We start from the raw sequence: 24,328 nt of genomic DNA, 5'->3' as shown, positions 1-24,328 counted from the left end.
CCACTCCATCAGGTCTCTGCTTTATTTTCTTCACAGCACTAATTCCAATCTGAAATTGGAAGTTTATGTTGCATTTTAAATTTTTTTTTTAACGTTTATTTATTTTTGAGACAGAGAGAGACAGAGCATGAGCAGGGGAGGGACAGAGAGAGAGGGAGACACAGAATCCGAAACGGGCTCCAGGCTCTGAGCTGTCAGCACAGAGCCCGACGCGGGGCTCGAACTCACGGACTGTGAGATCATGACCTGAGCCGAAGTCGGCCGCTTAACCGACTGAGCCACCCAGGCGCCCCTATGTTGCATTTTAAAAAGGTACCGGCATATTCATTTATTGTCGATCAACCCTACCTGTGCCCTGCCCCCCAAACCCCTTAAATGTTTATTTAACACTTTATTCACTGCCGAATCCTCAGCACCTAGATGGGGCCTGACACATAGTAGGTGCTCAGTACATATTTGAGAATAAATGAGCCAAGACCAGACATTAGGCAGAGATGAGCCAAGGTGAGAGGGAACTGGAGAGGCAGACACTGAGAAGATGGGGCTGGGGAAAAAGAAGAGAGAAGTTGGGGGTGTGGGAGAATGTGAGGGGCACCTCTGGCAGAGGCAGAAGTGGGGGACCTGCACCGGGGAGCCCTGTGAGGCCGTGGTCATAGGTGGGGGGGGGGTCTGGGCTTGATTCATGTTCCCAGGGGCTTCCAGGAGGAGAGTGGATGGGACAAGGGGTTCCTGGGGGTGTTTGCTGAGCTATCATGAAGGGGACCTCTGATTTGTCCCGGGGTGCGGGGGTGGGTTGGGCATCATGGGGAGCAGCTCCCCCAGCCCTCAGGGGTTCCCTGAGAGTGACAGGCACAAGGCACCTCCCACCTGCCCACCCAGTCCCCCTCAGGAGCCCAGAGCCCGTCCACTTCCTCCAGTGCATTCGGGGTAGGGGGCAGGCGGTTATAGAAATGTGAGGCCTGCCTCAGGTCTGGCTGGCCCCAAGCACAGTGGGATACACCAGATGGCACTGAGGGACACTCTGGGGTGAGTGCAATGTCATCAAAGAGGTCGAGGGTGGAGGCATCCAGGGCGGCGAGACTTGGGCCGGGGCTGGCGCAGGGCTCCTCAGTGGGGGCCACAGCACAGGCCACCCCCAGGAAGGGGGACGGAGGCGGCGGGGGCGGCCTTCGGGGTGGCGGTCTCTGGGGAGGTGCCTTCTGAGACAGGATAGACAGGGCCAGGCGCTGGGTGGCAGCCTCAATGTTGGCAAACTGCCTGCAGAGAGACAGACATATGAGCTGTGTGGCCGTCAAGCATTCGCCTCCTGTCTGCCCTCCCGGGAGTGGTTTCCCTCTTCCTTTCCTCTCCATCTTTTTTCTCTGTGCTAGTCTCCCAGCCCCTGGGTCCATTTTCTTGAGTCTGACAATTCAGTTTTTCCAATCCCGTTCATAGGGGAGCCCTGAACGGCTGTGGGGTTGGTGCACTGCACAAGGCAGCAAGTCCAGTTCCGCTATAATGCACGTCTTTTGTCATTTACATCTATTATGGCCACATTCCAACATATAAAAGTGAAAAACGGGGGCGCCTGGGTGGCTCGTCGGTTAAGCGTCTGACTCTTGATTTCGACTCAGGTCACGCGCGGTCTCACGGTTTGTGAGTTTGAGCCCCGCTTCCGGCTCTGTACTGACAGTTCAGAGCCTGCTTGGGATTCGTTCTCTCTGCCCGCCCCTACCCCCCAGCCCCCACCCCCTGCTAGCTCTCTCTCTCTCAAAACAAAAAAAAATAAACTTAGGGGGAAAAAAGTAAAAAACGTCAGAAGGAAAGGATGCCTTAACAAATGTTTTTCACACAAAGGCGCACTGTGGGCTAGGGGTGCACCTGTAACACTGATGCCCTGTGAGTTCTACTTCCGGCAGAGCTCTTAAATCTGCCCACCTCTCATCTCCACCAATTCTTGGTTCAAGTCGCCAGCATTTCCCACCTGGATGACTGCAGCTGCCACTGCACTGGCCTCCCCCACCCAGCATTCCTATCCCTCAAGAACTATATGGATGGATCTGACAGCGATGGGCTCACTATCGTCCCCCTAAAATTCGTATGTTGGAGTCTTAACCCCCAGTACCTTAGAATGTGACTGTATTTGGAGACCCCTGAGGGTGGTCTCTAATCCAATGAGAGATTAGGGCCCGTAGAGGGAAGACCACGTGAAGACACAGGCCACCTACAAACCAAGGAGAGAGGCCTCACCCTGCCAGCACTTGGTCTCGGATTGGGTGAGAAAATAAATTTCTGTTGTTTCAGCCGCCCAGCCTGTGGTGCTCGATTCTGGAAGGTCTAGCAGACTAATGCACAAGCATAATGTTGAGAAAAGCAGTGAGACTTGCAATTAGTAGCTGCACGATTCCATTTAAAGGTCAAAGATGGGGTTCCCCCGGGGGCGCCTGGGTGGCTCAGTCAGTTAAGCGTCCAACTTTGGGTCAGGTCATGATCCCGTGGTCCATGAGTTCAAACCCCGAGCCAGGCTCTGTGCTGACAGCTCAGAGCCTGGAGCCTCAACCGCCACAGCCAGATTCTGTGTCTCCCTCTCTCTGCGCCCCCCGCACCCCCCCCCATGCTCTGTCTTTCTCTCTCTCAAAAATAAACATTAAATTTTTTTTTAAATGGGGTGACCCAATGACAGAGAAATCAGGATGGCAACTTCTGGGAAGGAGACACGATGAGGGCCTCCGGGGGCCAGAAGTGCCCTGTTCCTGGATCTGAGTGTTGCTTACACGAGTGTGTTCCTTTTGGGAGCATTCATCAAGCTCTACGCTGACAACGTGTGCATTTCTTGTAGTTGTTTTTTTTTTTTTCTCTTTTTTTTTTTAAGTTTTGTTTATTTTTGAGAGACAGAGCACAAGTGGAGAGGGGCAGAGAGAGAAGGAGACACAGAATCCGAAGCAGGCTCCAGGCTCCGAGTTGTCAGCACAGGGTCCGACGCGGGGCTCCAACTCATGAACCGTGAGATCGTGACCTGAGCCGAAGCTGGACACTGTACTGACTGAGCCACCCAGCCCCCCTCTCCCCCAAAGGTTTTATTTAAAAACGAGTCTGATGTTGTATGTTTCTGTGTACATGAAATGTCCACAATAGGCAAATCCCCAGAGACAGAAAGCAGACTGGTGTCTGTCAGGTTCTGGGGAAGGAGGGGTGGAGAGTGACTGCCTGCTACTAATGGGTATAGGATCTCCTTCGGGGGTGATGAAAATGTTCTGGAACCAGACAGAGGTAATCGGTCGCGAAACATTACGAACGTAGGAAACACCCACAAAGTGTACACTTTAAAATATTCGAAATGGTGAATTTCACGTCATGTATATTTTACCACAAGAAAATAGGCTTATAAATAAGTTAGTGAGAGCTGACGCTCTGGAACTGTCTCTGGAGCTAAGGAGGATAGTTCTACTCTGAGTGCCCCTGGGAAAAATTCAGAGAGGGCAGGTCAGGTTAAATGACAGAGAATGGGAGGGGCAGAAGGGGGAGTTGATTTGAACAAACTTGAGTATAAATGACATTTAGGGCCGAAGGGTCATGACGTCTGTGATTTACTACAACTCTTTTAGGACGATAGGCGAAGGAAGTAGGCTAAGATGTCATCGGCAGTAAAGTCTCAGCAGTGGTACGTGAGTGGCAGCATTTCTCAAACTTGAGTGCCTGGCGGAACACCCGGAGGGCTGATGGGAACACAGGTCCTCGGGCCCCGGAACTTTGGGTTCTGCAGGCCCGGGGTGGCGTCCGAGAAGCTGCGTTTCTGGCACATCGCCACGCCATGCTGAGGTGCTGACGCTGCTGGTCTGGGGTCCAGATGCCGACCAGATGCCGCTGGTCTGCTGCATCAGACAACTGTCGTGACGTTTCTGTGGGCTGGAAATCCTTCACAACGAAAAGCCAAAAATGCATGTCCAGGGTGGGAGGGGGCTCCTGAGGGGGCAGGGCCTGAGGGGACCTGGGGGGAGGAGGAGGACGTGGGTGGGAAGATGCTGAAGGTAGTTTGCCTCTGACCTGGATTTTCTCAGGGTGAGCCCGGGCGCTCAGGGGAATATACTCCATAGCTGCCTGTGCTGCCTCGTGGGTGGCCTGGGTCTCTGGGGAGTATGTGGCAGGGCCAGGCATGGGGGTGGGAATATCTGGGATGCTCTAGGAGAGAAGCTGGCCCTGGGGAGTGGGGAAGCTGAGCTGGGGAGGGTAGAGGGGGGACCTGGGAGGTCACAGACTGGCATTAGCACGGGGTCCAGACTCGGAGTGAGCAGGGAGCCCTCCAGGTTGGGGCTGCAGATGGGGAGGGGTCCTTGAAGTGGTTGACAAGGGGGGCTGGGGAGGAGTTAGAAGGCTCGCTCTGGGACGAAGGGCTGGACCGTGTTTGGGGAGATGCGTGTTTTCCTCTTCGATAATGGGTTTGTAGAGTGGTGGTGGTGAACATTCTGGGCTGGTCAGGGCTGGGCATTCTGGTGGAAGGGGGTTTGCAGTGTGGAGGCAGGAGTTAGGCTGGACGAGGCTCCTATTTGCTCAAATTTGGTGCCGAGACCTCCTGGGACAAGATTCTGGGCTGGCTGGGAGGAACAACCTACTTGCAGAAAAGCAGGTCCTTGGACGAGTAACTTCGTCTCTCTGTGCCTCAGTTTCCTCTTTGGAAAATGGGGATTATAATAACATCTACTTCCTGGGGTTACTATGGGGGATTAATGAGTTCCTATTCATTGTGAGTGAGTATTACCGGTTACCACTAAAGTACTTAGAACAAGCACCTGGCACATATGAGTGTTGATCACCACCATCATCACCATCATCACCATTATTATCACCACCATCACCATCACCATGATGAGACTCCTTGTCTGCAACGTAAGGACAAAGTCAACCTACTGTGCAGGTCTCTTGGGAGCATTAAGTGACATATTATATGTCAAACCCTTAGTGTGGTGTACCTGACACCTGAAAGTGCTCAAAAAATGGTCACTGTCACAGAGCGAGGAGAGAGCACAGGGTAGGGTGGGATGGGGCTGGGCGGGGTGTGAGAGCGGGGACAGGCTTGAGCAGAGAACTGAGGAGCTGAGATTCCCATCTACACTCCCAGAGACGGCGAAGGACATTGCCCCACAAAGCGAACAGGATGGGCAAAGGCCAAGAAGTTGGATGGTCAAGTGCTAAATGGGGAGCTCCTGTTTCTTCAGAACCTAATTCCCTCCCCCCTGTCCCCCTTTCACCCTATTCTAGCCGCATTGGTCCTCAAACATTCCAGGGATGTTCCTGCCTCAGGGTCTTTGCACTTGCTGCCCCTTGCCTGGAATGCTCTTCCCTCAGACATCCACAGGTCTTATCCTCTGGCTTCAGTCAGGTCTTGGCTCTGTTGGCACCTTCTCAGCCGAGGCTTCCCCGACACCTTACCCAGTCCTTCCCCCACCCCCGCATGCCCTCCATAGCCCTTATCACCTTATAACATGCCATATCATTTTAAAAAATTGAAGTGAAATTCACATAACTGAACCCCTTTACACGTGCAGTTCAGTGGCATTTAGGACATTCACAGTGTGCAACTACCACCTCTAATTAGTTCCAGAACTTTTCATCACCCCGGGAAGAATCCATGAACCCCCTGCCAATCACGCACCACCCCCACTTGCCTCCAGAGGTGCCTCCTCTGGCCCCGCTACCCCGCTTTCTGGCTCTGCCTGTTCTAGGCATTTCACACAAATGGAATCATACAACAGGTGGCCTTTTGTGTCTGGCTTCTTTCACACGGGATCGATCAGCTTTCCAAGGTTGGTCCGTGTAGCGTCATACTGTCTCACTGACATTATGTGGCTGTCCCTTGCCGGCCACCTTCCTGCTGGAACACAAGCTCTATGAAGGCAGGGAATTTTGTCTGCCTTGCGCTAATGGATCTCGGGCCTGGCCCACAGTTTATGCTCAATAAATGCATCCTGAGTGTTGATTGCATCCAGCCCTGGGGTCCCCTTCTCTGTGTTCTGTCTGAGCCTGGTCTCCCTGACTCTGAGGTGTCTGACCCCTCCCCCTCCCCCTCTGCCCATCTCCCACCCTCCACCCCTCCTCACCTGCAGATCTGGTTGTGCAGAAACCTCCTGTGGTTGGGCCTCCTTTTGGGGGGCCGGGTCCTCCGAGGGTGTAGGGCACGTAGCACGTGGGCGGCTGCCCCACTCACGAAGGCACACAGCTCCCGAGGGCTGGGCTCAGAGCCCCCAGAGGCTGTGGGGGCCCCGGGGTGCATGGCTGGGGTGATCTAGAATAGCCCCTCCACAGTATCGCTGCTGGTCAGAAAGCTGCTTCCACATCTGAGGAGAGAGGAGCAGCCGGGGCTGGGGGCTCGGGGCTGGGGAGGCAGACAGGAGGAGAGAGGGCTCTGGGCAGGGTAGGCCGACTCTGGAGGGGGGCCACCGCTCTGGTTGGAGGAGACAGGGCCCCGAGAATTAGGGCAGGCCCTCCCTCCGGTGCCTCATCCCCACCTCCTGGAGGCTGGATGCTGAGCTTTGAGGAGCCCGTGGGTGGAGGCTGATATAGGAAGGTGAGGGGGGGCTTTATGTGTGCCCCCCAGGGGCCCAATTAGCACATAGTTGGACCTGGGATATGGGACAGAGCAGCATGGTGGGGGGCAGAGAAAGGCGCCTGGAGATAGCCAATTAAGGGGACAAAGGCCTCGTTAGGGAAGCGAGGCCAGGGGCTGAGTCAACCGGCAGCGATTAACGTTGAGGACCTTTAATTGGAGGGGAGGGGAGGGGGCGGCAGGAGGCTTGGGTGCAGGCTGGGAGGGAGGGGGAGATGACCCCCCGGAGGGCTGCCGGGAGCCTTCAGCTGTGGAGCCGAGGCTTGGACGCCGACTCTGCCCACCTACCTCCAGACGCACCCGCCTGGGCCTCCCTGCCTCTCTGTGCCCCGGGCCCAACCTCCTGGGGAAACTGAGGCTCAGAGAGCAGGGCTTGCCTGTGCCCAAGGCCTCCAGCCAGCCGGAAGGGCTGGCTTCTGTGCAAGAGGGTTGTTCCCCAAACCCTGACTTTCTGCCAGAGCGGCTAGTGAGTAGGGGAGAGGGGAGGATACACGTGCTGGCCCAGCTGGTTGCTCAGGTGGGTGACGCTAGGGACTGTTTTTGGCGCAGCCTGGCTGTGGCCGTGGGAGGGGAAGACAAAACATGGGTGTGTGGTTTCCCTTAAGGCGTTTTACTGAGGGACTGGGGGGGCCCTTGGTATTCGGGGAGGCAGAGAACAGACTGGGGCATGGCGGGGTGGAGAGGCTGGCTCCGGCGGGGGTGGGGGTGGGGGTGGGAAGGGGGTCCTCTTGTCTCTGGAAGGGCGCTGGCCGGAGTGGGGGGGACCCTGTTCCGGGCTGGTGTGGGGATAGGTGCTGTGGAGCTTGTTGTGAGGGGGCTGCGCGGAAGGTTCGCGTTGGGGGGTGTGCGGGTCACCTGTGGCTACACACTCACACACACCCAGTGCCTCATAACCACGTGCACTGATTGTCTTGCACTTCTGGAGGTCAGAAGTCCGAGGTGGCTCTTACGAGCTGAAATCAAGGTGTTCCATCTGGAGGCGGTGAGGGAGAATCCACCCGCCCCCCCCCCCCCAACCCCGTGACTTTTCCGGCTGCCAGAGGCGCCCGAGACTTCTCCAAGCTCACGCTGCAAGTTGAGTGGCAGAGCCGGGACCCGGAGGTGGCTCAATGTGGGCCCGACACCGTGTGTTTGCACGGCAGGTCTGTCTGCTGTAGGGCCAGCAGCAGGGGGTCAGCGCAGGGCTCTGACGGGGACCACCAGGCAGGCAGGCTGTGCCAGCAGCGGGCGGCCGCTTGGCCTCCCTCCTCAATCTCTGTCTTGGCCTGGGCAAGTCGTGTGTGTGTGTTTGCCTGTGTGCGCACAGCCTGGACGCGCGTGTGGTGTTGTGGAATCGCCTGGAAGCTTTCCCGTCCCGTTACTTTCAGGCCCGGCGGGGAACGCAGAAGGTCGCTTGGCAAGGGGCTGTTAAGGGAGTGGACCCCCGGGTCTCTGGAGAATTGGAGGTCAGGGCTCAGGCTCAAGGACGGGCCGCCACTGCGTGGCGGGGACCCGACCTTTGCTAGCCCACCTCCAGGAGCTGGCTTGCACCCATGCCACCAGGAGCCGAGGGCGACATCTGCTAGCCAGCCCTGTCCCACCGCGGGCAGGGTCGGGAACACATGTAGGGCCACTGGCCGTTCTGGCTCTGGCCTGGGGACGCGCCACCAGGGGGCGCCAACATCCCAGGCAGGGCCGGGAGGCCGTGCGGAAGCAGCCTCACCCTCACCCTTGGGCCCCCCTCCTCTTCTCTGGTGGTGGATAAGAGTCACCCACAGCTGGGGACTGGCTTCATCTGGTATTTGTTGAGGACCCGCCCTTCCCGCTATTACAAGGTATATACACGGGCTCCCTTCCCCTCGTCCCAGCCCTTGCAATTCGAGGCGGGTTATTGCATAAACATTTATTGAGCACCTACAGTAGACCGAGGATGTAGCAGTGAGCGAGACTAGCACAGTCTGTCCCTGGAGGAGTCTGAGAGTGAGATGCCGACAAACAAGAAAAGACCAGTTCAGGGTGTGCTGGACAGTAAGTTGGATGCTGGATGGGGGAAGCACCCTGCTTCAGATTGAGAAGCCCTCTCTGAGAAGGTGACAATTGTCCTGCAACCTGAGCGGAAGAGGGGGCAGCCAGGAGCTTCCCAGGCAAAGGGCACAGGGCAGGCAAAGGGCACAGGGCATGCAAAGGCCCTGAGGCAGGAGCAAGCTTGAATGAGGTGAGAGAGAGGGAAGGATAGGAGGAGGTGAAGTCAGAGAAGGGGACAGGGGCCAGACCTGAAGGGCTTCGTAGGCCAAGTAGGAGTTGGGTTTTGAAGGCAAGAGTGATGAGGGCCGTGCTGAGTTCGATGTAGGGGTAGCGTCGAGACCTCAGGGCCCTGCCCAAAACTTCCTTTGCTGTCTTTACACCTAGAATGTGGAGACCCCCTCCTAAACCCCCCTCTAATATGGGGTGGGGGAAACAAGAAGCTGAGATGTCAGGGCCAGGCCAGGAGCCCAGGCAAAACTTGTCTGTCTTTGTCCCCATTGTGCTCATCTCCCACCTCTCCACCTAGTCCCAGAGGGCCTCTGGTTCCCTTAAAATTTATTGTGAAAATGTACAGGTGGCAGGTTCCTGGCGTTTCCAAACCAGAACTCTGAGAGGCCAACCCTATTATATTTATTTCCCATGTTTTCTTCTGAGAAGAGGGATGTTATGGGCTAAATTGTGTCTCCCCAAATTCGTCTGTTGAAGTCCTAACCCCCATATCTCAAAATGTGACTGTGTTCAGAAATAAGGTCTTTATTTTTAAAAAATGTTTATTTTTGAGGGAGAGAGGCGGGGAGGGGCAGGGAGAGAGGGAGACAGAATCTGAAGCAGGCTCCAGGCTCCGAGCTGTCAGCACAGAGCAGGGCGCGGGGCTCAAACTCACAGACTGTGAGATCATGACCTGAGCTGAAGTCAGACACTTAACCAACTGAGCCACCCAGGTGCCCCAGAAATAAGGTCTTTAAAGAGGTGATTAAGTTAAAATGAAGTCATATGTCTGAGCCTAATCCAAGTCTCTGGAAATGTAAGAAAATAAATTTCTGTTGCTTAAGCCACCCAGCCTATGGGACTTTGTTAGGGTGGCCTTAGCAAAGTAACACAGAAGTGTATTAGTTATCTATGCTGTGTAACAAACCCCCACAAATACCATGGCATGAAACAGTGTATACTAATTTTCTCCCAGTTTGCATGGGTCAGGAGTCCAGGCACCACGGCTCACTGGGTCCTCTGCTCGGGGCCTCTCGAGGCTGCAATCAAGATGTAGGTGGGGGCTGCAGTCTCATCTGGGGTTCGGGTCCTCTTCTAGGCTCACATGGAAGTATTCATTTCCTCACATCTATAGAATTCGTGGAGGTGGATGGCTTCAAGGCCAGCAGGAAAATCACTGATGTTTCGCATCTCTGACTTCTAGACCCAGTTTTAAAAAGCTTGCCTGATTATATCAGGCCCACCCAGAACAACCTTCCCGTGTTAGGGTTCTTCGGCGAAGCAAAACTAATAGGATCCATATCTACCTGTATCTATATCATCTATAGCTATATCTATAGCTATCTGTATCTATTCTATCTATACTTACAGTCAGAGACACACAGAGATGTTATATATATTTCATATATAAAGAGATTTACTATAAGGTATTGGCTTGTGCCATTATGGAGGCTGAGAAGTCCCATGATCTGCCATCAGTGTGCTGGAGCCCAGGAAAGCCAGTGGTGTGGTTCCAAGTCTTAAGAACCAGACAGTCCATGGTGTGGATCCCAGGGTGGGTCTGAAGGTCTGAGAACCAGAAGCGCAGAGGGCTGGCAAAGGTCAATGTTCCCGCTCAGTAGAGAGGGAATCCAACCTTCCGCCCTTTTGTTCTAGTCAGGACCCCCGTGGATTGGGTGATGCCCGCCCACCCCGGGGAGGGCCGTTGGCTTTACTCAGTCTACTTATGCAAATGCTAATCTCTTCCGGAAACACCTTGGCAGACACGCCCAGAAATCGTGTTTCACCAGGTACCTGGGCATCCTGTGGTTCAGTTGGTGGACACGTAAGATTAATCATTACATTTCCTTTTGATTAACATCAGCTGATGGGGAGCCTTGATTGCACTTGCCAAAATCCCTTCACCTTTGCCAAATCACATAACCTATCGCAGGAGTGCCATCCATCAGGTCCGCAGGCCACCTGAAGAAAAGGCACTTGGTGTACAAGGACATGAGTCATTGGGGATCATCACGGAAAGTGGCGGCCACTCCTGGGGAGGGCAGTTAATGTGTATCTGTCTCTGGCCACATTTCTGTACTTAAAACAGATGAATCAGTTTTCTTTCCTTTTTACTTTTATTTTTTTAAGTTTATTTGTTTTTTTTTTTTTTTTTTTTGAGAGAAGACAGGGACAACGCGAGTGGGGGAGGGGCAGAGAGAGGGAGACAGAGATTCCCAAGCAGGCCCCCCCCCCCCTCCGCACTGCCAGTGCAGAGCCTGGTGCGGGGCTGGAACTCACCAAACCGTGAGATCATGACCTGAGCCGAAACCTGCAGTCAGGTGCTTAACTGACTGAGCCACCCAGGCACCCCAGGAATCTGTTTTCTAGGTACAGATGTGTGATCTGGTGTCAGCCCTGGTTCCCCCAGTGATGGGCGGGGAGGCTCCTCTGGCTCCCATGCACTGGACCATGACCACACATGTGGGGACCTGCCAGATAGGGCTTGGATTGGGGGGGGGGGTTGACTCTGGGGCTGGAGACACCCTCAGTAAATCACTTCCGGGTTACAGGAATCACTTCCTGGCTTTAGGATGTTTCATCACTTCCTGCATATAGGATGTATATCACTTCCTGGTCCTGTGTCTGGCCAAGACACTTTAGAGGGCCTCTATTTGCCACCCCCTCCTCTCACCGCCCCCGCCCCCACCCCGCATTGAAGTGAAGATAACACCCCTTCCCTGGAAAGAGGCCCATTCCGGCAGGGCTGGCTGGGCACCCATGGGAGCCACAAAAGATGTCAGAAAGGAGCATCCTTAGTCTGTGGGAGAAACAGGCCAGCCCTCTTGGCTCCTGCCTACACCCCAGCCCCCCTGCTTAAAGTGCATCTCTGCTCTCTTCCTGCACTAGGGTGAAAATGGATATTTTACATTTAGTCTTTGGCCCTGGGAATCCTGTCTTTGGTCCAGATACCTCCTGTTGTGCGTCAGGGGGAGACCGGTGCTCCAGGACACCTCCCACCCCAGCCCCTAATCCTCTCCTCTCTAAGCGCAGGTGGCGCCATTACCAAGGCAACGGACTGAATGGCCCAAACCACGATCCAGTGTCCACTCAGCCCAACACCACACACCTGCTCCTTCCAGAGGGAAGGGATGTGGGTTGGAGGGCTTAAGCATGTGGGGACCAGGAGCATTGGTGCGGGCACAGCGAGTGGGGCCTGAGCCCTTCCCCACCCTGTGATCAAAAAGACTCTGGTCCTTGTTGGGCCACCTTGGAGCTGGACTGTTCCAGAAGCCCAGGACACACCTCCCACCACCAACAGTATGGCTGGCAGGGTTGGTTGTGGGGGTGGGGGGCGTCTAGTGTGAGGAAGAGGGAAAGGTCCAGGTTCCCCACTTACTTCCAGGGTTTCTCTTCTCCTTTGACTACCAGTGAGGGTGGGGCTGCCTTTCTCTGAAAGTGTGTGTATGTGTCGCCCTTATCAACTTTTTTTTTTTGGCTGACAGCTTTAGGATGGGGATAGAGAGGGACAACCCCCCATGCACACAGGCCTTTGGGGCACGAGTAATAGCCTAGGTCCCTGGGAAGGGTCAGGTAGGTTTGGGCTGCCTTCAAAGCCTGCAGTCCCCACTCCCAGCTCTGTCCTCTGGGATGAATGGTTCATCTGGCTGGCCAGGTGGGGGAGAGGGGTTCAGAGGGACTGGGCTGGATAAGATGCCTGATCTAGTTGGACGGGGCTGGTATTCCCTGGAGAGAAGAAGGTGGAGGTCAGGGACAGGGGCGCTGCTAACCACCCTACGGTGCACAGGACGGCCCTCAAAGAACAATCTGGCCCAAGCATCACTAGTGTCAAGGCTGAGAGACTGTTGGGTGACATGTAGAAGTCACCAAGGCTGAAGCCGTGGTGGGGTGACTTGGAAAGGAGGGAGAGGGGATCCGGGACAACTCAGTGGTTCCCTAAGCCCCCAGACCTCCAAGGAGCAAGCACAGCAGGGTCCAGCTTCCCAGGACAACCGCACACTCCCGGGAACTGCGTGCACGTGGGACCTCTGCGGGGTGGGGGTGGGGTGTGAACAGAAGCCCTGCGGGCCTCAGTTTCCCCGGCAGGGAAATTTTAGAGATCCAGGGACTGGGCGTGGCGGTCAGGCCAGGAATGACCACACCCCTGATGGGCTAGGCCCGTTCGGAAACCGCGCAGCTGGAGAGCGATTCTAGGACAGACGAGAGGGAATCGGTAGTAAAAAACGGGGAACGTAAGACCCCGCCTCCGGGCGGGTCTTCCCGGGCCTTGGGCTGACTTCGGACACAGCCGAAACGACCTGGCCGTCGAGGTCCGGGGAGGACTACAACTCCCACGATGCCGTGCGCCGCCGGCGCCGGGGAGCGAGCGACGGCCGCAGGCTAGCGGGAGGGGTGGGGCGGGGCCTCGGCGGACGTGGCGTCGTGACGCGCCGACGGCGACGTCGGGGTTTGTGTGCGCGAGAGGCTGCCGATAAAGGTTGGGTGCCTCGCGCCGGGGGCTGTTGGGAGGGAGCGCGCCCCCGCCCCCCCTCCCACGCCCCCACTCCTCTCCCGCCGCTGCCGGGGCCCCGTCTTCCCGTCGGCCCCCGCGGGAAGGCCCTAGGTCTCTCCCGCTCATTCCCCGGGTCGGGGCCGCAGGTGAGAGACCGGAGGGGTGGGGGTGGGGGGGAGGGACCGGAGGGCGGAGACGTTGGGGAAATGGGGAGCGTGAAACCGGAAGGGATGCCTTAAAGGGAAGGGCGCTACTTCACCTCCGATTTTTGTCCACTAGGCCGGCTCCTCCCTCTTAAAGGGCAAGGGGCTGCTTTTCAGAGGGGCGGGGCAGGTTCTGCAGTTCCCCGCAGCGTCCCGCTTTTTATTCTTTGAGGAAGGATTATCTCGCGAAGGAGCACTGGCAGTGCCCCAAACTTTGAAGGAAGAGCCTCTGAGTCCCGGTGGCTTCCAACCAGACACTAGCTTAGCTCAACAAAGGTGGAGATTGGTGTGCCCTAGGAGCACCCTCTTAAAGGGGAAGTCGGGCCTGATGGAAGGGTGTGGTCCGGCCTTTTGAAGGGGATGCTCTTCATTGGACTAGTTGGGTCCAGCTCTTCCAGAGAGCCGATGGCTCCTGTCTAAGGCGTGCTCGGCCTTCTGAAAGGCACGTGCAGCTTCCTGGGATAATTAGTGTCTTAAAGGACTTGCTTACATTTTTTGTTTGTTTGTTTGTGTTTTGTTTTGTTTCCAACGTTTATTTATTTATTTTTGGGACAGAGAGAGACAGAGCATGAACGCGGGAGGGGCAGAGAGAGAGAGGGAGACACAGAATCGGAAACAGGCTCCAGGCTCTGAGCCATCAGCCCAGAGCCCGAGGCGGGGCTCGAACTCACGGACCGCGAGATCGTGACCTGGCTGAAGTCGGACGATTAACCGACTGCGCAACCCAGGCGCCCCGGACTTGCTTACATTTTAAAGAGGATGTTCATCTTTTTTTTTTTTTTTTAACTTTTTTTAACATTTTTGAGAGAGAGACGCAGAGAGTGAGGGACACAGAGAATTTGAAGCAGGCTCCAGACTCGGAGCTGTCAGCACAGAGCCCCATATGGAGCGCAAACTCACGCAAAATCATGACCTGAGCAGAAGTTGGACGCTCAACCAACTGAGCCCCCCCCCGCCCAGGCGCCCCGAGGATGCTAACTCATCTTTTAAGAGAATCTTTATAGCCTGTCCAGAGGGGATGCCCAGCCCTTTTACATTCAAGATGTGTGCTCACTCTGTGCCAGATGTTATTTGAGGCTCTGGGGTGCAACAGTGATTGAGATGCCACTAACATTTAGAGGGGAGAGGCTAGGGATGCTGCTAAACACTGTGCAGTGCTCGGGACTGGTCTCTCAACACTGGTCCAGCCCTGGATCGCAACAGTGCTGAGGCTGGGAAACCCTGCTTAAAAGCAGGTTAGAAGGTGCTGAGTGCTAGAGAGAACAACAGAAAGAGGGGAAAGAGAACGGGGAGTGTTGGAAGGGGTTGCAGATGTTGGTCCGGTGCAGGGAATGTCTCCCTGAAGCGACCTGTCAGCAAGAACACTGTCGGGAAGGGGCTCCAGGCGCCGACTAGATGGTGTGGGGGTCTGAGAGGCTAGAGGAGGTCAGGGAGGGGAGGAGGCTGTGGGCACGTATGAGATGTATCTCCTCTGAAATGGGAGCTGTAGAAGCTTGTAGCACGTTCCCTGCAGCCTCTGTGTTGGGAACATACCAGAGGTAGGAAAGGAAGAGGGGTGGAAACAGGGAGATCTGTTTTGGGAGACTGTTGCAGCTGTCCAGGAGGGACACGTTGGTGCCCTGGACAAAGGTGACAATGAGGGGCTTGGAGAGAAGTGGCCAGGTTCCAAATATGTCCCTGCTGGAACAAGGGAACCGGCTGATGGATTGGTCATAGAGGGTGAGAGAACAAGAGGGCGGTGAGGAAGAACAGAGGGGTTTTCAGGGATGGAGAAGATTGTGGGTGAAGAAGGGAGAAAGCAGGAGCAAAAAAGAAAAAGATTTGGGGCATGTTAAGTGTGAGTTGTCTTCTAGGCGTCCCTATGACAACTGTAGCAGGGTTTGGAGTTCAGAGGAGAGGTGTCAGATCTGCATTTTGGAGTCCTTCTGTTTAGACGGAGATCCTGAGGGTGAGTGAGGGCTCCCAGGGACAGAGTGTGGATGAAGAAGGAGTCCAAGGGTCAGCAGAGCCCTGGGCTCTCCCACATTCACAAGTCAGGGAGACGAGAAGGAACCAGTGCCCGAAAGCGAGGAGAGTGGCTTAAGGAGGGAGGGACCCCGTAGGGATTGAGGAGGGGCCGTGGAGTTTAGCACCAGGGAGGCCATGAATGGAGTGGAGGGTCTGAGTGGTGGGGTTTGAGATGGGAAAGAGCATGTATTGACCGCACGTTTGAGTTGCTTTGCTGCAAAGGGGATGGGGAGAAATAAAGCTATAGCTAGAGGCAGTAGTGGGGTGAAGGCTTTTTTTATATTTTTAATTTTTTTTTTTTAATATTTTTTTTTCAATGTTTATTTATTTTGGGGACAGAGAGAGACAGAGCATGAATGGGGGAGGGGCAGAGAGAGAGGGAGACACAGAATCAGAAACAGGCTCCAGGCTCCGAGCCATCAGCCCAGAGCCTGATGCGGGGCTCGAACTCACGGACCGCGAGATCGTGACCTAGCTGAAGTCGGACGCTTAACCGACTGCGCCACCCAGGCGCCCCTATTTTTAATTTTTTTAATGTTTATTTTTGAGAGAGAGGGAGAGAGCATGAGTGGAGGAGGGGCAGGGAGAGAGGGAGACACAGAATCTGAAGCAGGCTCCAGGCTCTGAGCTGTCAGCACAGAGCCCTGTGCGGGGTTCAAACCCACAAACCGCGAGATCATCAGCTCTTAACCAACTGAGCCACCCAGGCGCACTGAAGGGTTTTAAGTTTGTTTTTGAGAGAAAGTGTGAGCAGGGGAGGGCAGAGGAAGAGAGAGAATCCCAAGCAGGCTCTGAACCGTCAGCACAGAGCCTGACGTGGGGCTCAAACCCACGGACCATGAGATCATGACCTGAGCCCAAATCAAGAGTCAGTGCTTGCCAACTGAGCCACCCAGATGCCCCTGTTGGTTGTTAAGGGAGGTGCAGCTTGTGGGTACCCAGATGGGAACGGTCCAGGAGAGGAGGAAAGTAGGTGGGAAGTTGAGTCCGTGGGCCAGAGGCAGGCAGGTGGGAGGGTGGTGCATGGATTCGCAGCCTCAGCACCGCTGCTGTTTGGGACTGGAGCATTCTTTGCTGTGCTGGGCCGTCCCATGCACTGTAGGGTGTCGACCAGTATCCCTGGTGCCCCCCTCGCTAGATGCCAGGAGCACTGGCCCCTCCAGTCGTGACAACTTAGCGTCTGCAGGCTCTGCCAGATGTCCCCTGGGGTGGGAGAGTCGATCTCCTTGAGAATCACCTCTACAGTGGTCGGGATGTGGCGACATTCTCTTCTGATTGCATTTATGTTTTCAGTGACCAGATCAATGGCAGGATCACCTGCTAAAAGCAGGAGGGGAGAGGAGAGGTTTGAGGGGAACAGAAACATGTCTGAGTACCACCTGTTGGGTGGGAGTGAATGGCCTAGCAAAACGCAGGTATGAGCAGTGCCGGGAACTTGGAGATTCATGGGCATGAGTGCAGAGAGAGACCCAGACTAGGGGCGCCTGGCTGGCTCCGTTGTAAAGCATGTGACTCTTGGCCTCGGAGTTGTCAGTTCGGGCCCCATGCTGGGTGTGGAAGTTACTTTAAAAAAACAACAACACTTTTTTTTTTTTTTTTAAAGGGAGACCGAAGGCAGGCAGGAAGCGAGGAGGTGGATGGGTGTGGAAGGTGCAGCGTGGCTATGGATCTGGTGGAGTCTAGGGATTTTCGATTAATGTGCGAGAGGAAATAGGCAAGCAGCAGTAGGGGGGTGGAGTGTGGAATGCTCGAAGGGGCTCTAGTTACAGTGGCTGGGGACTGGCGTTGAGGCAGGGTGGACGATGAGCTCCTCAGAGGGAGCGGGCTCAAGCATCAGAAGCCGGGGTGCTAGAGAGAGCCCAGGCCATCCTCAGGGACAGTGTCTGTCTTTAGAGGGGAGGAGCTTGGCCCTAAAGGACGTGCTTGGCCTCCTAAAGGCCACGCCCAGCCTTCTCACACTTGTCCAGCCTCCTGGTGGGGGATGACCAGCATGCTGTGGCCGGTGAGCACTCCTCCCGGTTTGCCAGTTTCTGCGTTAGCACCTAAGGTCTTGCTTTGGCGCAGCCCTGGGCCACCGGGGGCCCTCATCCTAAGGGAGGCGTCCTGCCGCGCGCGCGTGGGCCGGGGACGCACCCTCTGCCGCTTCCAGGGTGAACGTGTGCGTCCAGGTTGAGAGGACCGGTGTTGGGGCGGAGGTGGGGCGGGGTCCCGCCTTCCCCTGACGCCGAGTCCCCCACCAGGTGTGATGGTCGGCTCCCACGCGGACATGGCGCCCGCCTCCACCTCCGAGGGGCCGGCGGAGAAGCCGGGCCCCGCGGCCCCCGCCCCGACGGCCCAGTACGAGTGCGGGGAGTGCGGCAAGTCGTTCCGGTGGTCGTCCCGGCTCCTCCACCACCAGCGCACGCACACCGGCGAGCGGCCCTACAAGTGCCCCGAGTGCCCCAAGGCCTTCAAGGGCTCCTCGGCCCTGCTCTACCACCAGCGGGGCCACACGGGCGAGCGGCCCTACCAGTGCCCCGACTGCCCCAAGGCCTTCAAGCGCTCGTCGCTGCTGCAGATCCACCGCAGCGTGCACACCGGCCTGCGGGCCTTCACCTGCGGCCAGTGCGGCCTGGCCTTCAAGTGGTCGTCGCACTACCAGTACCACCTGCGGCAGCACACGGGCGAGCGGCCCTACCCGTGCCCCGACTGCCCCAAGGCCTTCAAGAACTCGTCCAGCCTGCGGCGCCACCGGCACGTGCACACGGGCGAGCGGCCCTACACCTGCGGCGTCTGCGGCAAGAGCTTCACCCAGAGCACCAACCTGCGGCAGCACCAGCGCGTGCACACGGGCGAGCGGCCCTTCCGCTGCCCGCTCTGCCCCAAGACCTTCACGCACTCGTCCAACCTGCTGCTGCACCAGCGCACCCACGGGGCGGCCGCCGCCGCCGCCGCCGCCGCCGCCGCCGCCGCCGCCGCCCCTGCCCCGCCGCAGCACGAGCCCGGCGCCAAGGTCTTGGTGTCCGACGCCTACCTGCACGCGCCCGCGCCGCCCCCGCCCCCCGCGCCCCCGCCCGTGGTGCCCGAGCTCTTCCTGGCCGCGGCAGAGACCACGGTGGAGCTGGTGTACCGCTGCGACGGCTGCGAGCTGGGCTTCGGCAGCGAGGAGCTGCTCTTGGAGCACCAGCCCTGCCCGGGGCCTGAGGCGGCGACACCGCCCCAGGACGGGCAGGCCACCGCGGCGCCCAAGGCGGACGCTGCCCCGCCGCCCTCGCGGTCCCCGCCGGCCCCTCCGCCGCAGCCCCCGCCTGCCGCCGCCGCCCCGGGCTTCGCCTGCCTCCCGTGCGGGAAGTCCTTCCGGACGGTGGCCGGCCTCTCCCGCCACCAGCACAGCCACGGGGCGGCCGGTGGGCAGGCGTTCCGCTGCGGCAGCTGCGACGGCGCCTTCCCGCAGCTGGCCAGCCTCCTGGCGCACCAGCAGTGCCACGTGGAAGAGGCGGCCGCGGGGCGCCCGCCCCCCCAGGCGGAGGCCGCCGAGGTCACCTGCCCCCAGGAGCCCTTGGCCCCGGCCGCTGCCGCCGCCGCCGCCGCCCCTGCCGCGCCGGCGCCCGCGCCCGCGCCCGCTCCGGCTTGTGCCGAGCGGCCCTACAAATGCGCCGAGTGCGGCAAGGCCTTCAAGGGCTCCTCGGGGCTGCGCTACCACCTCCGGGACCACACGGGCGAGCGGCCCTACCAGTGTGGCGAGTGCGGCAAGGCCTTCAAGCGCTCGTCGCTGCTCGCCATCCACCAGCGCGTGCACACCGGCCTGCGGGCCTTCACCTGCGGCCAGTGCGGCCTCACCTTCAAGTGGTCGTCGCACTACCAGTACCACCTGCGGCTGCACTCGGGCGAGCGGCCGTACGCCTGCGGGGAGTGCGGCAAGGCCTTCCGCAACACGTCGTGCCTGCGGCGCCACCGGCACGTGCACACGGGCGAGCGGCCGCACGCCTGCGGCGTCTGCGGCAAGAGCTTCGCGCAGACCTCCAACCTGCGGCAGCACCAGCGCGTGCACACGGGCGAGCGGCCCTTCCGCTGCCCGCTCTGCCCCAAGACCTTCACGCACTCGTCCAACCTGCTGCTGCACCAGCGCACCCACTCGGCCGAGCGCCCCTTCGCCTGCCCCATCTGCGGCCGCAGCTTTGTCATGGCCGCCTACCTGCAGCGGCACCTGAGGACGCACGCCCCGGCCCCCGCGGCCCCCGCCGCCGGCTCGCAGCCCCCCGCCCCGCCGGCCGCCGCTCCGGCCCCGTCTGCCACCCAAGACGTCCACGTTCTCCCCCACCTCCAGGCCACGCTCTCCCTCGAGGTGGCCGGGGGCCCGGCCCAGGCCCCGCCCCCGGGTCAGGCAGCCCCCAACTCCCAGACGTTTCTCCTGGTGCAGACCGCCCAGGGCCTCCAGCTCATCCCCAGCAGCGTCCAGCCCCCCGCGCCCCCGCCCCCACCCGCTCCCGCCAAGCTCATCCTGCTGCCCTCCTCGGGCACTGCGGCGGGGAGCAGCCGTGGCAGGCAGGGCCCACGGGCAGCTGGGAAATCTGGGCAGGGGCCCGGAGTCGTATGGCTGCCAGGTCCTGGGGGACTAGGGGTTCAGGGAGGGGGCAACGCAGGGGCCAGTGGGGGAGGGCAGAGCCTCATCGTCCTGCAGAATGTGGGGGGTGGGGAGGCAGGGGCACAGGAAGTGAGCGGGGTCCAGCTCCAGCCCCTCCGGCCAGCCCCGGAAGTGACCACGGTCCAGCTCCAGCCGGCCCAGGAGGTGACCACCGTCCAGCTCCAGCCGGCCCAGGAGGTGACGACGGTCCAGCTCCAGCCTGTGGCAGGCCAGCTGTCCAATCCCAGCGGGGCAGCTGTGACCACGGAGGCCCCCAATCTGCTGGTGGTTCAGAGCGGTGCGGCCGAGGATTTGCTGGCCGGTCCCGGCCCTGGGGAGCCAGGTGACGGTGAGGCCGGTACTGGTGTCGTCCAGGACGTGCTCTTTGAGACGCTACAGACGGACGAGGGCTTGCAGAGCGTCCTGGTGCTGAGCGGGGCAGATGGGGAGCAGACCCAGCTGTGTGTGCAGGAGGTCGAGACGCTACCCCCTGGGCTGGCCGAGCCACCTGCCCCTGGTCCGCCGGGACAGAAACTGCTCATCATCCGCAGTGCTCCCGCCGCTGAACTGCTGGAGAATAGCAGTGGTGGGGGAGGCGGTGCCACGCTGCAACTGCTGGCCCCACCCCCACCTGGCCAAGCCTCTGTCCCAGTGGGCATCTCCACGGCTCCCGCCTCCCAGATGGTACAAGTGGTACCCACCGCCACTGCACCTGGGGGCATGGCCCCGCAGGCCCTCCCCTCCATCCAGATTGTCCAGACTCTGCCCGCAGTCCAGCTGGTGCACACGTTTTGAGTAGAACCACTGGTATCTCTTCTTGCCCCACACAGAGACCCGGACTCACTGCTTGGGCTGGGCTGGGGGGAGGGGAGCTGCAGGCTGGGCTTGCTAATAAAGACCAGAATCTCCTCCCCTGTGTTTTGTTTTCTTGGCGATGGGTGGGATGAGGGGGGAATGTCGTGGTCATAGCCACCGCTTGGGAGCTCAGAGTCTTGTAGCTTTTGCTTCCTGGCTCTCAGGTGACTGACTGCGATTTGGGGCCAGCCACTTCTATGTGAGGTTCTGTTCATCCTTTTAAAAAGATGCAGTGGGGGGCGCCTGGATGGCTCAGTCGGTTGGGCGTCCGACTTCGGCTCAGGTCATGATCTCACGGTTGGTGAGTTCGATCCCGCATCGGGCTCTGTGCTCACAGCTCAGAGCCTGGAGCCTGCTTCAGATTCTGTGTCTCCCTCGCTCGCTGCCCCTCCTCCGCTCTGTCTCTGTGTCTGTCTCTCAAGTAAACATTAAAAGAAAGTAAAAAGATGCAGTGGTCACCATAGTGGGGAAGCATTAGAGTCTAGAATCCTGGTTCTGTTTGTTCGCTGTAAGTCACCCCACCGCTCCCCTCATCTGAAAAAATGGGTGGTGGGAGTCCTTACCCCGAAGGTCCTCCCAGAGAGCCCAGGTGGGCTGGGGTGGAGGTTCCTGGGGCGGGTTCTCTGGGAGCTGGTGGGCCCAGGATGCGGCCCCTCCCTCGAAGGCCCCGGAGCCAACGAGAACTAATCCGCTCCCATCACCGCCCCCCCTCCCCCGCCCCCTGTCCCCCACGCTCGGCTCTCCGCTTGTTTAGCAACCAGGGAAGGTCGGGAAGAGACCGTGCGCTCCTCCTCTGCGGGCGGGGTAAGTACCTTGCCCGCCGGGACCCGCCTGCGGCTGCCCCTGTCTCCGCCCCCTACCCCACCCCCGGCGGGGTCGCCGCGTCCAGCTCTGGTCCCTCCCGGCCCCCCCCCCCCCCCCCGCGCCGAATCCTGCCAGGACGCTTGGCAACCGTTGCTAAGGCCGAGTGCAGGCCCCGCCCCCACCGTGCGCGAGCTTGACGTCACTTCCGCAGGCGACCCCTTCCCGACCCTGCCGCCCCCACACCTAGTGGGAAGATTGCAGCCACCTGCAGAGGTTCTTGCAGGCCTGCTCCTGCGGCGCGGGTCGGGGACGACTGTGGGGCAGGGAACGGGGTCCATGCCCTGGCTGGGGCGGGGGGCGGTGTACCGCTGACTCCCCAGGGCAGTCCCTGAGTCTGGGAGCGAGCCCCGGCTTGCAGGGTGCTGACGTCCGCGGGGCGTTTAGGGGGAACCGATTGAGCACCGCGGCGGGCGGGGGCGAGGGGCCGGGAGACTTGACAAAGGTCGCTGTGTGGAGGGTGAATCCCGAGCTGCGCTCGCTTGGGGGCCCCGAGCGTTCCCAGTGTCCTGATCTGGGACACGCTGCTGCGGGTCCCCTTCCCTGGGGCGCGGTGGGGGCCAGAGGTGCCCTTCAGTGACCTGCTTGTTTTCACCAGGTGCACGCCTGCTCCCTTCGGGGGCGCGGGAGCCTGGGGGCTGCCATGGCCCCCAGCCACCTGTCCGTGCGGGAGATGAGGGAAGATGAGAAACCCCTGGTGCTGGAGATGCTGAAGGTGAGAACTGGCGCGAGGTGGGGGGCGGGGGGGGGGAGGGGCTCGGCGGCGGCATTGGGGCGTCTTCAGCCACCTGCCTGAGCCAGCCCGGACTCCTGGGAAGGGATTTCTTCCTCCTAAGCGGCTTCTTGGCTCGGTCCCTTTTTCTAGTGCCTTCTTCCTACCCTTAGGGTCAGAAAGGTTTTCACAGCTGGAGGGCCGTGGGGCGACCGTGGCACAATTGCCTCCTGGTCTCAGACTTTGAGTCTGCCCTGCACCAGCCCGCGGAGCCCGGCCTCCTGCCCACACTCTGCAGAGCGGAGCCCTGGGGCCCCCGCCTGGGACCGCATCTCTTCCCTCTCCCAGTCCTGCCGCCTGCGCCTGCTCGGAACTGGGCTGTCCTCTGCCCTGTTCAAGGCCTCAGCCTTCCCTGAGCCTCACACCTGCAGCCCCCCTGAACTGGGCGTCCCCCACAGCTCCTGATGCACTCACTCGCTCCGGGTGCCGGGAGCAGATTGTGTCCTGTCCCCTGCCTGTTCCTTGGCTGCAGGGCCCTTGCCCATCTGGGGGCCCCTGCCCCCAGTGCCCGGCACTGTCCACTCCCTCTCTGTTTCCCTGGTGTCTCTTGCCACCGGGCCTCCCTCCTCTGACTGCTCCTTCTGCCCACAGGCTGGCGTGAAGGACACAGAGAACCGCGTGGCCTTGCACGCCCTGACACGGCCACCAGCCCTGCTCCTCCTGGCCGCGGCCAGCAGTGGCCTGCGCTTTGTCCTGGCCTCCTTCGCCCTGGCCCTTCTCCTGCCCGTGTTCCTGGCCGTGGCGGCCATGAAGCTGGGCCTGCGGGCCCGATGGGGCTCACTGCCCCCACCGGGCGGCCTGGGGGGCCCGTGGGTGGCAGTGCGCAGCTCGGGCGACGTGTGTGGGGTGCTGGCCCTGGCCCCAGGCTCCAGTGCCGGGGACGGGGCCCGGGTCACCCGCCTCTCCGTCTCTCGCTGGCACCGCCGTCGAGGTGTGGGCAGGCGGCTGCTAGCCTTTGCCGAGTCCCGGGCTCGAGCCTGGGCGGGAGGCATGGGGGAGCCCCGGGCCCGGCTCGTGGTCCCAGTGGCTGTGGCAGCTTGGGGCGTGGCAGGGATGCTGGAGGGGTGTGGCTACCAGGCTGAGGGCAGCTGGGGCTGCATGGGTTACACGCTTGTAAGAGAGTTCAGCAAGGACCTGTGACCGGAGCCAGCCGGGAGGGAGATCACTTCTCGAGCACTCACCGTGTGCAGGTCCTCCCTGTGTGAACCCCCAGCCCTCTGGGGGCCCACAAACAGGCCTGCAGAGGGCAAGTCGCCCTGCTGCAGGCTGATGTCTGTGTGTAGTGTGTGAACTTCTCAGAGAGGTCAACCTGTGCGGGGGGGTTTTGCGCACCGAGAAATCTCGGTCCGCAAAGGCGGCCCCCTTTGTGGTACGGGCCTGGGAGAGATGTGCGGGGAGGAGGAGAGGGGGCCGGACGAGCGTGCCCGCCTCTGTGGGTTAAGACTTGGGGCGGGGGCACCCCAAATGGGGGACACAGCCCTCCTGGGAACAGGGTGGAGTGCGATGGCTGCAGGGGATGAACAGAGCCTCTGCAGGGGAGGGTCATCGGCTTAGAGAGGCCTGGGCAGGGTCGGGGTGGGCGCAGGGTGGGCGCAGGGCTGCCCGAGGCGGGCCCCTCCTGGGAAGGTGAGCCGAGAGGAGCGGCCAGACCCATCTGGATTTTTACACCCGATTGTTAATAAAGCCTGGTCTCGCTCTCTCTGATGCCTTTTCCAGTCCGTCTCTGCACACCACCCCCCTCCTT

General features: G+C 59.5%; 3 protein-coding genes across 8 annotated transcripts; 2 read left to right on the top strand and 1 right to left on the bottom strand.

The window, feature by feature from the left end:
- Positions 1-687: 687 nt before the first annotated feature.
- Positions 688-6,958, bottom strand: CE2H19orf85 (chromosome E2 C19orf85 homolog). Its single transcript, XM_047836707.1, has 3 exons — positions 6,869-6,958; positions 6,075-6,311; positions 688-1,257 (listed from the first exon to the last, which is right to left on the bottom strand). Exons 2-3 carry the CDS (start codon positions 6,245-6,247, stop codon positions 801-803), a joined length of 630 nt encoding a protein of 209 aa, XP_047692663.1. The 5' UTR covers positions 6,248-6,311; positions 6,869-6,958; the 3' UTR covers positions 688-800.
- Positions 6,959-7,084: 126 nt separating this feature from the next.
- Positions 7,085-24,288, top strand: NAT14 (N-acetyltransferase 14 (putative)). 6 transcript variants are annotated; one of them, XM_047836040.1, is made up of 3 exons: positions 7,085-7,097; positions 22,411-22,527; positions 23,176-24,288. In XM_047836040.1, the coding sequence occupies exons 2-3, from the start codon at positions 22,456-22,458 to the stop codon at positions 23,722-23,724; spliced, it is 621 nt and encodes a 206-aa protein (XP_047691996.1). In that variant the 5' UTR covers positions 7,085-7,097; positions 22,411-22,455; the 3' UTR covers positions 23,725-24,288. The 6 variants fall into 6 exon arrangements, with proteins under 6 accessions (XP_047691996.1, XP_047691995.1, XP_047691993.1 ...); XM_047836039.1 differs by lacking the exon at positions 7,085-7,097 and adding an exon at positions 13,359-13,429; XM_047836037.1 differs by lacking the exon at positions 7,085-7,097 and adding an exon at positions 21,703-21,755.
- Positions 13,128-21,005, top strand: ZNF628 (zinc finger protein 628). Its single transcript, XM_047836079.1, has 3 exons — positions 13,128-13,132; positions 13,269-13,429; positions 17,734-21,005. Exons 1-3 carry the CDS (start codon positions 13,128-13,130, stop codon positions 20,889-20,891), a joined length of 3,324 nt encoding a protein of 1,107 aa, XP_047692035.1. The 3' UTR covers positions 20,892-21,005.
- Positions 24,289-24,328: the final 40 nt, after the last annotated feature.

This window comes from Prionailurus viverrinus, chromosome E2, assembly GCF_022837055.1.
Source record: "Prionailurus viverrinus isolate Anna chromosome E2, UM_Priviv_1.0, whole genome shotgun sequence".
Lineage (NCBI taxonomy): Eukaryota > Metazoa > Chordata > Mammalia > Carnivora > Felidae > Prionailurus > Prionailurus viverrinus.
This window is presented reverse-complemented; position numbering and strand designations above follow the sequence as displayed.